The following is a 13,589-nucleotide window of genomic DNA, read 5'->3' on the forward strand; positions in this document are numbered from 1 at the left end:
TCTTTCTCGCATGTCCGTGCTGGAATCAAAAACCCTAACTCTACACACGAGAAACCGATAATAAAGATATCAAGAAGACTGCAGAGAGACCATCTTTCGTCCGTCTCCAATCTCCTGCTCCATTTCCAGTTCTCGGAATCCCTCCTCGATTCCAAGAAATTTGACTCAAGAAACCATCACCTCGCCGAAGCGGACTCCCCTTCCCGGGAATCCGCTCTGAAGCGCAAGGCCACTGCCCTCCACGTCCTCGCTTCTGGGCCCATCGCGGCCTCCGTCGCCAAGCTCTCCGACCGCTCCCCAGGGATCCCTTCCGATAGGGACTTCCACTTCTACAACAACTTCCCGGAGTTCAAAACCCCTGGTCGCGAGATTACCGCGAAATCCGCGGTCATGCTGCCGTAGACAAGGATGCATCGTCGAGGGCTATGGTTAGGGTTAGGATTTCTTGTGAGGTCCGGGAGATTAGCGGCAGCGCCGTTGGATTGCAGGCCTGGAGCTTTACATTGCTTGTTGCGAAGCTTGTTACCCTCATCTAATGATGTTGGAGTTCCGTGGTGGATTGGGAGGGGAAGAGTTTATTGTGGGTACGCGGTCGAGCAGTTCTCTGATGACGAATACGAGTACGAGGACCAGAAGGTCTCTGTTTAATGATATATTCTGTGTCTATGTAATATGATTGTGAAAAATTGAACTTTTGATACGGTTTAGACTTTACACTATTTTAAGCAACTGAAAAAAATTGCAAATTTATTTGTAAGTAATATTTTTCTTGCAAAGTTTTTAGTATTTTTCTGGGTAAAACTTGAAATTTGTATTCTCTCCTTTTATTGTATCTCTTATTTCGTGTAACAAAAGCTATATTCAAGTGTCTAGACTGTCTCTTTTTGTCAAAGGATGCAGACCGTTTTCTTTTTTAATTATGTTAGTGGATCTTGAGACTGCATCGGAGGACTTCTATTAATCTATTTATTTGAATTTAGATTTCTGGGTGCTGTGTTCTCTTAGTCTCTATCTTTATTCTAAAGCAGAATGTTTTACTTGTAGCCATCTTCTTCGGTGGCTAACATTGATGAATGGAGGTGGAAACTTAGCATGCTCTTGCGTAGTACGGATGAACAAGAAATTATTTCAAGAGATAAGAGGGATCGGCGTGATTACGAGCAAATCTCTAGCCTTGCAAGAAGAATGGGACTTTACAGGTTGGGCTGTGAAACTCATTCTTGCTACTGTAGTATAGCTATATGTGTTATGGATTTCTATCTAAGTTTAGGTTCAGGTATCTAATTTGTAATATATATATATATATGTACATGCATGTAGTGAGCTTTACGGGAAGGTGGTGGTTGGCAGCAAAGTTCCTCTGCCAAATTACAGGCCCGATCTCGACGATAAACGGCCACAAAGAGAGGTAACTGCTTGTAATGGATCTTTTGCCTCCCTCACTGCTATGTTTTTTAACAAAAATTTTCTCTGCATACATAGTATTGAATTTTTCTTTTTCTTGGTGTGTTGAATATGATACAGGTGGTGATCCCTCTAAGTTTGCAAAGGAGAGTTGAAGGTCTAATGGAGGAACACCTTGACAGGATGCTACTGACAGCTGAGAGAGCCAGTGATAAGCTAGAACATGCTTCTGCCATTGAAGATATTGATGATATCAACCCAGATGAGAACCAAGATTCTTTAGTCGATAGGTCAGTTATGGAAAAGATTCTTCAGAGAAAGAGTTGGCGCATGCAGAATTTGCAGCGAACATGGCAGGTTGGTCTTGTTCCTTGCTGATATGTTGCTTTATGCATGTTAAGCTGTAATAATAGTCCAAACTTAAGTGAATTGATTCATTATTAGCACTATAATTATATCATATTGTTTTTTCTTATTATTCCTGCAATTCTGGTTTACTGTTGAGTGCAGACATAGTGAAGTTTGGGGAGAGATTTTGTTAGAACCCTCTTTGTTGATAGTAGTTTGTTTGCAGTAATTGTGAACTTCTGATTAGGTGTTATTGCTTGTGGTTGTGCAAATGATCTAGTGTTTTTAGCTGCATGTGCTACTGAAGTTCTTAATGATCTTCTTCATGATCATATATATATATTTTTCTATATAATGAATCTGTACTTGATTATTATTCTTGTGTGTCGTTCACTTTTAACAGGAATCCCCTGAAGGTATCAAGATGCTAAACTTCAGGAAATCACTTCCAGCATACAAGGAAAAGGAGAGACTTTTGTCAGCTATTGCACGGAATCAGGTGTTAATCCAGAGCTTTGATACTTAACCTTGCCCTTTGTATGTTAATAGTAATTTACATTATTAAAGTCTCATGCTGCTCTTATTATCATTACTTTCATTATATTTTATTCTGGAAGTCCCTTTATTTTAAATATTTAGCATGTAACTGTATTGACATGTTTCTACTTGTTGCACGAGCTGATATATAGGAATATTGTTTTTGCTGTTTGCTTTCTCCATCTGCTCATTGTAGGTCATAGTGATTTCTGGGGAGACTGGATGTGGCAAAACTACTCAACTCCCTCAATATGTACTAGAATCTGAGATCGAGTCTGGTCGTGGGGCATTCTGTAACATCATCTGTACTCAGCCGCGAAGAATATCTGCTATAGCTGTTGCAGAAAGAGTTTCTACTGAAAGAGGAGAGAATCTTGGTGAATCGGTAAGCTTAACTATGTACTTGCCTCATTGGCCCTTTACCACTACCTTGGTATTATCAGTAGCTAAAGATTTTTCTAGAATCTTTACTGTAGTTTCCATACAAAATTAGCTTTTGATGTAGGTTGGTTACAAAGTTCGATTAGAGGGAATGAAAGGAAAAAATACGCATCTGCTGTTCTGTACCAGTGGTATTTTGTTAAGAAGATTGCTTGGGGACCGTAATCTGAATGGTATAACTCATGTTTTTGTTGATGAAATTCATGAAAGAGGCATGAACGAAGGTACTTTCCTTGACTTAAAACTATCTCTGAAGTTTTGGCAAGGTCCTTTGTATTGGACTTACTTACACTTTTGGCTGGTATTCATTACTACTTATGCTACTATAACTGTTTTCAGATTTCTTATTGATTGTATTGAAAGATCTCCTTCCACGACGTCGGGATTTGAGATTAATTTTGATGAGTGCCACTTTGAATGCTGAACTTTTCTCAAATTATTTTGGAGGGGCTCCTACAATTCACATACCGGTGAGATAATATTTTGTCATTTTAAAGTAAGTATCAATATGCTTGTATTAACGTCTAATCAAGTGAGAGATGGTAGTCATGTCTTTATTATTGTATATGTTGAGAAGCTTCTTTGTTGGAATGTGCTGCTACATCTGTTTTCTTTTACTAAAAGGCACATGAATTATTCACCCTACTATGTTTAGTTCAGTAGAATGATTCTTTTTTTTTTTGTTGAATGAAACTATTATGAGCAGGGATTATATAGCTTTTTCTTTATGATGTTGTTGATTTAGAGTTTTAAATGACAATGTTTTTTGCTTAAATATCAATAGAAGCCGATAAATAGGAGATAGTGTTTTGCACCCATCTTTCCTATTTTTAAACTCCTTGGATATTTCTTGATGGACTTTTTTACCCCAAGCTTCTTAGATTTGAATGGTGTCAGAATTAGTTGTTAATTGCTTGAGTTTTTATTTGACTGAAGAAATTTTTTTTTTTAAATTTCGTTTGGCAGTTTATCAGGCTATTTATATGCAGTGCTATTTATTGATTTCAGGGCTTTACATACCCAGTAAGGGCACACTTTCTAGAAGAAATTTTGGAGAAGACTGGATACAAATTGAGTTCATCTAACCAAATGGATGACTATGGCCAAGATAAATTTTGGAAGACACAGAGGCAGTTAATGCCTCGAAAGAGAAAGAATCAGATCACTGCACTTGTTGAGGTATTATATTGTGAAAAAAAATGATAATTATTTTTTGTTGACCAATGCTCTTCAGTGGTTCTGCTCTACAAATGCAGGACAGTCTTAAAATCTCAAGCTTCGAGAACTACACTTCCAGGACACGTGATTCTTTGTCCAGTTGGAACCCAGATTGCATAGGGTTTAATCTTATTGAGGCTGTTCTATGTCACATTTGTCGCAAAGAACGCTCAGGTGCTGTTCTAGTTTTCATGACTGGCTGGGATGATATTAGCTGCTTAAGAGATCAGCTAAAAGCACATCCTCTGTTAGGAGATCCAAATAGGGTTTTACTGCTTGCTTGTCATGGTTCCATGGCTACTTCTGAGCAGGTAGGTCCTTTTTAGTCTTTTTCAAGGAATCATCTCTATACGATTTACATGCTGCTGATGATGAAGTTAATCATGTATATTCTATCATTTTAAATATACATTGTAATGTTTTCAGAAACTCATATTTGAGAGACCACCGCCTAATGTACGTAAAATTGTCCTTGCTACAAACATGGCAGAAGCAAGTATTACAATCAATGATATTGTTTTTGTGGTTGACTGTGGGAAAGCAAAGGAGACCTCATACGATGCTTTAAACAATACACCTTGTTTGCTCCCATCCTGGATATCCAAAGCTTCTGCGCGTCAGGTAAAATAGCTTCTCTCTATACAGACACACAATTGTATAAGTTTTTGCCTTCTAAGTGTTACTATTACTATTTTATATATGTGTATTTACGTTATTTTCCTTTTTCCTCTTTTATGAGTATACAGAGAAGAGGCAGAGCTGGTCGTGTGCAACCTGGAGAATGCTATCACCTCTATCCTAGATGTGTATATGATGCTTTTGCAGACTATCAGCTTCCAGAGCTTCTTAGAACTCCTCTGAACTCCTTATGTTTGCAAATAAAAAGTTTGCAGCTTGGTACCATAGGGGAGTTTCTGTCCGCTGCTTTGCAGCCTCCAGAAAGCTTGGCCGTAAGCATTCTTTACCTGTTCAATTGCTGAAATTTGTTTGGCGAGAACTGTTTTTCTCGTTGTTGTTATGGATTCTGGTACCCGCTTATTTCATTTGTAACTCTTTCTAGCAAATTATGTAGCATCATCAAATGTAATTTATGCTTCAATGTTCAAATATGTTTTATGGGATACGCTAAACCTCATTATATGCATTGTCTATCTATTTCTTACCAAAATATTGCAAGACTATTATATTTTTGCCTAATCTTGTAAATATTAAATTCATGTGCTGATGGTGTTGATAAATTTCAATATAACACATATGGCAAGTTGTCAAGGCACTGCAGTTACTTTGTAGATCGAGTCCTTCATTATTGTTTCCTGCATGATAGCTATATAGCTTTGATCTTGCTATCCATAAAATTAATGCATTGTGAGGTTACAGGAGCACTTAAATTAAATAATTGAGATAGCTACTTGTAATCTTATCTGCAATCACTTGCTGATTCTCCCTAGTCTCTCTGCCTCTTTTATTTGCAACGCCATTAAAATATCCTTATTGTTTTGTGGAATTAACAACTTGAAAACATGCAGGTCCAAAATGCTGTTCAATTCTTGAAGATGATTGGAGCATTAGATGAAAATGAGAACCTCACAAACCTCGGTATGTTCTTTTTTTCCTTATGTGTTGCATTTCCACATGGTTGAAGCATGCCTTTTCTTGTCCTGGTTGCACTCCCTTGTTGCTGAGTCAGAATCAGAATCCTGTAATTAGTATGATGCCTGTATACTTTTTCAGTATGATAATAGGCTGGATGTGTTTACATATCAGTATTCTGCTTGCAATCTGCAGGGCGATATCTTTCAATGCTTCCAGTTGATCCAAAGCTAGGAAAGATGCTTATTATGGGTTCTGTTTTCCGTTGCATTGACCCCGTCCTCACCGTGGTGTCTGGGTTAAGTGTTCGGGACCCTTTTCTGTTGCCCCAAGACAAGAAAGATGTAAGTTAACTGTCTAAGCTACTAGTAGCTAGATTTAGAGGAGCAAACATAATAGGTTTTGGGTTGCTTATATTGAAAGGCTTTGCGTTATTACTTGTTAGTACCATCTGCATCTGTTCATGTGTCATCAATCAATTCCTTTAATTTATAATCTAAAGTATGTGATTGGTTGAAGTTCTTTGTTTGCTTGGTCAGTTGGCAGGAACAGCAAAATCAAGATTCTCTGCAAAAGACTACAGTGATCATATGGCTCTTGTCCGTGCATATGAAGGATGGAAAGATGCAGAGAGAGAAGGATCTGCTTATGAGTACTGCTGGAGAAACTTTCTTTCAGCCCAAACTCTTCAGGCGATCCATTCTCTTCGAAAGCAGTTCAACTTCATTCTGAAAGATGCTGGTTTATTAGATGCCGAACCTAGCATAAGTAATAGCTTGAGCCATAACCAGGCATTGGTTCGTGCAATTATATGCGCTGGCCTCTTTCCAGGCATAGTATCTGTTGTGGTAATTATTGAAACAAGTTTTTTTCCCCTTCTCATTATCGTTTTCATGCTATTCTTCAATATTTTAGATTCATGAAATTGATTGTGTTGTCCACCTTTCTGTAGCATCGAGAGAAGTCCATGTCCTTCAAAACAATGGATGATGGGCAGGTTATGCTTTATGCTGTAAGTCCATGTCCTGCTTCTGTTGGAATGCCCAGGAGTCATAATTATAAACTAATTATCTTTCTCATGTTTGTCAGAGCTGATGTATGCTTTTAATGTGTTTGCTTCAGAACTCTGTGAATGCAAAATACCAGACTATCCCCTACCCATGGTTGGTCTTTGGCGAGAAGGTCAAAGTCAATACTGTCTTCATCCGAGATTCAACAGGTGTATCTGATTCTGTTCTGATCCTATTTGGTGGCACCCTTACGAAAGGCAACTTGGTATGACTGATTTTTTTCTCCGTTTACTAACTGTTCTGATTATGGCCATCTGAATTATCCTTCCTTTATTCAGGCAGGGCATTTGAAAATGCTGGATGGTTACATTGACTTCTTCATGGATCCAAGTTTGTCAGAATGCTATCTGCACCTGAAGGAGGAACTTGATAAGCTTGTACAAAAGAAGGTAACTGCAATCATGGTACACTAAAAGCTAATATTGTTCCCGTGTAGGAAATATTTCACCTTGCATTTAGAAGTAATTTTAGAAAAGAAAAGAAGACCATAAAGAGTCACAAGGATAAACAGATTCTATCCATAAGCATTTGAGCAAAAAGGCCTTTATGCATACTATTTTATGCAAATAAAGAAGAACTGGAGAGCGGCAGTCGCAAATAACACCAACAGCAACAGTTACATATAAGATAATTGACATTAACATTAATTGTCTTTTGAAAATGGTTCCAGGAGGACAATACGATTTGAGAATACTCTTGAAGAGTACTATTTTGTCTCGATTTTGTACTATGCTCAACACTCATGTAGCAATATTTCAATTCAATCGCAGCTTGAAGATCCTAGTCTCGACATTCACAAGGAAGGCAAGTTCCTAATGCTTGCGTTGCAGGAGCTGGTTGCTGGTGATTTATGTGAAGGAAGATTTGTATTTGGCCGGGAAACAAATAGAGCTAGGTTGACTAGCAATGATAATAACAAAAGTAATATTGTGAAGGATGGAACAAACCCGAAAAGCTTGTTGCAGACCTTGTTGATGAGAGCAAGCCACAGCCCTCCAAAATACAAGACAAAGCACCTTAAGACCAATGAGTTTAGAGCAATTGTGGAATTCAAAGGGATGCAATTTGTCGGAAAACCCAAGAAGAACAAGCAGCTCGCAGAGAGGGATGCTGCCATAGAGGCATTGGCATGGTTGACACATACTTCTGATAATAGCCACCGGAATGAGGACGATGACTCTAATCTTGACATAACAGATAACATGCTAAAGCTACTTAATCAGCCGAGACGGCGGTCAAAGCGCCAGGCAGGTCGATGACGATGCATCTAATCGGAATTTGCATAACAAGGAAGTTTATTGTTGTCTCTTTCATCCTCCGTTTTGAGGTTGGGAGGAAAATAGAAGCATTATATCGACCTCTTGCAGCTAAACAAAACATTAGCAGAGTGGTCAATGTGGTATTATCAGAAAATTTTGCCTCATAACATGTATAACGTACTATTTATTGTTTATTCTTTTTTTTACATATTTAAGTTGCAAAATTTTCTTATAAAATAGGAAGTAGCTTTGGTTCGTAGTGCCGTTGCTTCGCTGCATAGATCTGGTTCTTGACGTGTTTTTATGTTTGGCTAAAGCTGTGACATTTTTATCTTAAGTTCCCGTTCATTTATAGGATAAGAATAAATTTGTTTTAGAATAAGTCTCTTTATTCTAATATAATAATTTAATAATATTTTATTTTATTTTATTTTATTTTAGTATAGTAATTTATCATTCTTTCTCATTTTATTTCATACAACTTTTAAAAAATAATATAATAATAATATATAATTATTATTTTATTTTTATATTATACAATATAAATTAGCTATTCTTTCTCTCTATTATTTTTTCTATTAAATATTAGTCATCTCAACCACAATTTATTTTTTCTTTCTCATCAATCTCTTTTTTTTTTAATTTTAAACATCTCATCAACGATTGAGACTTTTTTTTTAAATGAGTATATTCTGTAAAAATAAAAATAAAAAAATATTAAGCCCGCACACCTTTTTTTATAACTCCGCATTACACCGCCAATACGGACTTATAATCTTATATTAATCTACAGTGTCTATTTATTTATTTTAGCGTATGATTATTTTATATAAAGTCTAGGTTTATAATCCCGTATTATTTAGTAGTTCATCTTTATATCTTCTAATGTATTATTTTTTAGTATGAGCTTATTACCTTGCAGTGCCTTTTTATTTAATACACAATTATTTTATATAAAAGAGTGCGGGGTTATTTCCGCAATGCAAACTTATAATCATGCATTACCCTACGGTGTAGAGTTATTTATTTATAGTGTCGGTATATAGAGTATTTTAAATCCACAGTTTTAATAAAAATAATATTATTTTAAAAAAATGCTATTTATTACTATTTTTTAATATATAGTCACGAGTATTTTTGTAATTCGGTTTAAAATATCACTAATTTTCAATACAATTATTTTATAATTATTCTACGTGTAGTATTGAACTAAATATTCTGATATTAAAAATTAGAATATTTATTCCATCGACAAAGTGACGAGGGGTAAGTTCGTTGTAAATAAAAGGTCCTTCAGGCTACTTGCGTAAACTCGTTTCCGCATAAATTAATCCCCTTACAGGTCCTATAATACACCAGTAATAATATGCGAAGAAGTGAAGAATATTAGTTGCAACTGGACCCACCTAACAATGTGTGTGACCCAATAGAGCTCCTCCACGTGGGCAAGCAGTGGTGGGTGCTGTTAGAGGCCAGAGAGCTGAACGAGTAAGAAGGGCAGACGAAGGGAACTCTTTACATGCAGAGTGCGATCCTTGGACGAGGAACATGTGTGAGAGGATTGCCACGTGGCAACGTAACCAGGCCGACACGTCAACAGCCGAGGAGTTGGAGGAGGAGGGTTAAAGGAAACCGAACACCAGAGGCAGACCCTTCACCGGTGAAGGGTAGAGAATGAGGAAGCACCTATCCACCATTGCAAACGATGTCATCCAGAGATGTGCCCAGTAACTCTCTTTCTCCCTCTTTCTCTTCTTCTTTGTTTGGTGGACAAATTATATGGGTGTAGAGAAGTGACATTGATGAACTAGCCCCCTTAGTGGGTTTTTATTTCGGTTTTTACTATGGTCAGGATGGAAGGGAAGAGTAATTTTTATGGACAACACGGAGAGGATGATCGATATAGATAAGGAAAATTGCTGTGGCCGGGTTGTATCTAACTCTTAGATCAATTGAATGTATCATTAGTTTCAAACACGTCGTGAACGAGATGCTAAGGATGAATCCTCGAACGATACGGATATCTATTGTATATGAAAGTGTGATTCTCGGTTGCGCATCAAGTTTATGCTCGGAATTTGTTTGCATAAAAGAAAATGGGTGGGGCTTATTGTGTCGTCGTATATGTTACTCGATTTCATGCTTCAAATTTGAGTTCCCTGAAGTGTAAACTCAATAAATTTACTGAAACTGTAACTATATATCAATATTATTATTATTATTATTCCCTTTATTGTGGTAAAAGAGTAATAACATCTGGTTATTGTTTTCCTTTTCACCTTCTGTTTGGGATCTTTCAATTTAATTCTGAATATGAAAATGATTATCTAACATTCTGAATTGAACCTTTCAGGACTCTGGATACTTCAGCTGATGCGCTGGTGTCAGAGTTTGAGGCTAGCCTGAAGCCAGTAGTAGACAATTATTCGAGAAGATTAGTGGAGTTTTGCAGCATTAGAGCACTTGAGAATGTAACTGCTGACTTGGGGGACAAGATCAGTGATGGATCATTTAGTAGATTTACTTATGATATGATGCTTGCATGGGAGAGGCCTAGCGCAATTGACGACGAACCCTATTCGGTTCACATCTCTTACCTCCATATCTTTAGTCTAGTGACTTATTGGTTTTATTTTTATGATTGTCAAGTACTATTCAGTTCTTCTAACTATCGTAGAATGAAAATAAAGGAGGTTTTGCTGCTTAGCTTACATACATTCTTGATATCTTGGTAGCAGGAGGGAATTGCAAAAGAGAAAGAAGATAAGAAGGAACCTCTTCAAGGAAATGAAGGGCAGATGCACGATGACATACCCCTCTTTTATACTGACATCATGCCTTTCCTTGTAAGTAGATTGTTTATTAAAATATTTAAATGGATGAACAATTGAGGGGGAATGTCTTGTTGTGGTTATTATATGTAATATATATATATCTCATGTTGAAGCTTTGGTTTCCACAGGTCAATGCAGAGCCAAGTGTAGGAGAAGATGCATACGTATGGTTTGGTTCCATACTTCCCCTGGCTTGTGATGTTGTCAATGCACGATTCACTTTTGAAACCCTGACGGCATCCACGGCTAACAAGCTTCATTTCCCTGCTTATGACAGATTTCTGAAAGAGCTGGACAAGTAATTCACCTACCTACTTCTGTTGTTATTTTGTTAAGGACCCAGCAGATGACAAGCCAATTTTTTTTTTCATTATTCGGATAGTATATGTATGTAATTTAACACTTACATACCGACATCTTCCATGTCAGGTGTCTTAAGTACTTGCAGGGGCAACCAACACCAACTGATTGTGAACTAGCAGAAGGTGAGTTCATCTTGCATGTGGACGGGACTGCTAGAACACAAAGAGTAGTGCGGCATATTGGGGCATCCAGTTGGCCAGGTCACATTTACTGCAAGTTTGATCTATTTCTTGCATATGCTATAATTGAATTCTAGTCAACATATAATACGATAAGATAAAAACTAAGACAGATTTATTAAACTTTGGGCTTCATCAGGTAGACTCACTCTGACCAATAAGGCACTGTATTTTGAGGCCTCGGGAGTAATATCGTATGAACCTGCTCTGAAGGTTGATCTTTCAAATAATGAGGTAGATCATCAAGTCAAAGCATCTTCGACGGGGCCTTGGGGTGCTCCATTATACGACAAAGCTATAACATATGAATCTTCACAGCTGTAAGATAAGATCCCCTTTGGATCTCTGAATCTTAATTGGTTATGAATGTTTTTTTTTTTTTTTAATGTAGAAGGAAGTTAACTTTATGCTCTCTTGTTTTATACTTGAGAAATACAAGCAATTTTTGAAGCATGATAGTATCAGAGCTTTTTTCACTCCTGTCCAATTTAAATTTTGCAGATCAGAACCTCTGGTTTTAGAGTTTCCTGAGATGACTAGCTCGACAAGGCGTGACCATTGGCTTTCGCTAATAAAGGAAGTTTTCTTACTTCACCGCTTCCTATCAATATTCAGCATTGAATCCTCATTGCAAGCATGGGAGGCACATTCAAGAACTATCTTAGGAATCTTAAGGCTCCATGCAGCAAGGGAGATGCTAAGAATATCACCACCAGCTCCCACTAATTTCTTGATATTCTCACTGTATGATGACCTGCCTAAAGGTGACTATGTGCTGGAGGAGTTAGCAAACAGCTTGAAACAAACATCTAAGATAACTCCATGTAGCGCAACCTCTGTGTTGGAGAGCTTCAGCATGTCTAATCCTATGGCTTCGAGTACGGAGATGAAACAAGTGTTTGAGGATCAACCAAGCGGGCAGGCGGAATCTTTGGCTTCCCTAGAGACGACTATCGATCAGGTAAGAGAGGAAGCAAAGGAGGTTACCATCGCCAAGGCTTCGGTTGAAGAGATGAGAGAGGAAGGAATCAGCGATGGTCTTGTTATTCTAGTGGTAAGTTATAATCAAAACTACTGTTCGTCGTCTCTGTTCTTGCAATTCTTTTGACACCGACTAGTGTATAACTAAGTTGTTTTACAGGGTCTACTTAGTCCGCTTAGAGACTTGCTTGTTTGGATCCAAAGGATAATTTCTTGGGAGAGGCCAGCGATCACAATCTGCACTCTTTCCATAGCTCTACTCATCATATACAAGTGAGTACCGGCAGTTAATATTGAATACCTAAATAATAGGTATCATGAATGAAAGAGTGGTTATATTCATAAATTATTGTTTAGTAATAGTACATCTAGCTAGGTAATTCGTGACCGGTTGTTTTGGAAACAGGGAAGGTGTAGGTCATGCTCTAGCCGCCTTCTTGATGACGGGAGTCGGAATAATGCTATGGGCTAGATGGAGGAAGATGGGCAATAAGTGGTCAGAGGTGGTGATTGATACTTCCTCAGACAAAACAACCATGGAAAACATCGTCACTGCTCAGCATAGTCTTAAGTATCTGAATTCGTTGGTTAAGACAGTAAACGTGACGATACTGAAGCTCTGGGCTATAATGGTATCAAGGGCACCAAAGGTAGTATCACTCGAATTGTCAATTTCGATTCCTAGAAACACTTTTTGCTTAGCAGTCGTGATGGGTTTTTTTTTTTTTTCTGTTTGTTTGTTTGTTTGTTTGTTTGTTTATCTGTCTGTTTGCAGCACACGGACATGGCGATGTTGGGGATGAGTGGAGTTGCTATTCTTGTGGCAGCAATCCCATTCAAATACATCTTAATGGGGTTGACTCTGTTTTGCTTTCTGTCAAATTCAAAGATTGCAAAGTCCACGTCCGGTTCACAAGGGAATAGGAGGTTGAGAGAATGGTGGGAGTCGATACCTATCGTTCCAGTTCGTACCATCAGCAACCCTTCTCGATAAGCTTGATCAATCAAGTGGAAGAGCAGAGCAGAGCAGAGCAGAGCTTCTCTCTTCTTCTTTTTAAGAGAAATAGTATTTATTATGTTTGCCAATATACAAATAAGGGCTTTGCTGATGATACATGTTTACGAGTCTTTTTTGCAGTTAATCTTCTGTGGCTACAATGAGTGGAAATAAACATGAATTAAGCTCTAATCCTTTAATCTCAATCATGGAACTTTGGACCGTCGGATTCGAATTTTAAGTTAAAGCAAACTATTTTTGAATTTATTAACCCCCAAACCATTTTTAAGCTACAGAAACCAGGCTCAATTGTCATGCATTAAAGCGAGCTGTACAGTTCCTCATCTATGTCACGTGTCGGGATTTCA

The 13,589-nt window shown here is 37.6% G+C and overlaps 2 protein-coding genes across 2 annotated transcripts; both read left to right on the forward strand.

Moving 5' to 3' along the window:
• The first annotated feature begins 4 nt into the window (after nt 1-4).
• On the forward strand, nt 5-8,137 carry LOC140777659 (DExH-box ATP-dependent RNA helicase DExH3). Its single transcript, XM_073121925.1, has 19 exons — nt 5-636; nt 1,045-1,199; nt 1,321-1,408; nt 1,525-1,761; nt 2,156-2,251; nt 2,486-2,674; nt 2,795-2,954; nt 3,070-3,200; nt 3,739-3,909; nt 3,987-4,259; nt 4,375-4,569; nt 4,695-4,898; nt 5,475-5,544; nt 5,734-5,882; nt 6,078-6,386; nt 6,491-6,550; nt 6,661-6,813; nt 6,887-6,997; nt 7,379-8,137. Exons 1-19 carry the CDS (start codon nt 409-411, stop codon nt 7,865-7,867), a joined length of 3,468 nt encoding a protein of 1,155 aa, XP_072978026.1. The 5' UTR covers nt 5-408; the 3' UTR covers nt 7,868-8,137.
• Nucleotides 8,138-9,541: 1,404 nt separating this feature from the next.
• Nucleotides 9,542-13,357, forward strand: LOC140778133 (uncharacterized). Its single transcript, XM_073122699.1, has 10 exons — nt 9,542-9,594; nt 10,221-10,449; nt 10,606-10,713; nt 10,830-10,999; nt 11,131-11,264; nt 11,383-11,563; nt 11,745-12,297; nt 12,385-12,497; nt 12,631-12,874; nt 13,000-13,357. The coding sequence occupies exons 1-10, from the start codon at nt 9,542-9,544 to the stop codon at nt 13,216-13,218; spliced, it is 2,004 nt and encodes a 667-aa protein (XP_072978800.1). The 3' UTR covers nt 13,219-13,357.
• Nucleotides 13,358-13,589: the final 232 nt, after the last annotated feature.

This window comes from Typha angustifolia, chromosome 15 (genome assembly GCF_048772165.1).
Source record: "Typha angustifolia cultivar Huaian chromosome 15, ASM4877216v1, whole genome shotgun sequence".
Taxonomy (NCBI): domain Eukaryota; kingdom Viridiplantae; phylum Streptophyta; class Magnoliopsida; order Poales; family Typhaceae; genus Typha; species Typha angustifolia.

What these genes read in the sequence shown, in the direction of transcription:
- LOC140777659 (XM_073121925.1), top strand. Translation starts at nt 409, where the DNA reads ATGCATCGTCGAGGGCTATGGTTAGGGTTAGGATTTCTTGTGAGGTCC. An exon ending in TGCCCCAAGACAAGAAAGAT is followed by an intron (nt 5,883 to 6,077) that starts GTAAGTTAACTG and finishes TTGCTTGGTCAG; the next exon opens with TTGGCAGGAACAGCAAAATC. An exon ending in GGCAGGTTATGCTTTATGCT is followed by an intron (nt 6,551 to 6,660) that starts GTAAGTCCATGT and finishes TGTTTGCTTCAG; the next exon opens with AACTCTGTGAATGCAAAATA.
- LOC140778133 (XM_073122699.1), top strand. Translation starts at nt 9,542, where the DNA reads ATGAGGAAGCACCTATCCACCATTGCAAACGATGTCATCCAGAGATGT. An exon ending in GTCATCCAGAGATGTGCCCA is followed by an intron (nt 9,595 to 10,220) that starts GTAACTCTCTTT and finishes TGAACCTTTCAG; the next exon opens with GACTCTGGATACTTCAGCTG. An exon ending in TTTCTGAAAGAGCTGGACAA is followed by an intron (nt 11,000 to 11,130) that starts GTAATTCACCTA and finishes CTTCCATGTCAG; the next exon opens with GTGTCTTAAGTACTTGCAGG.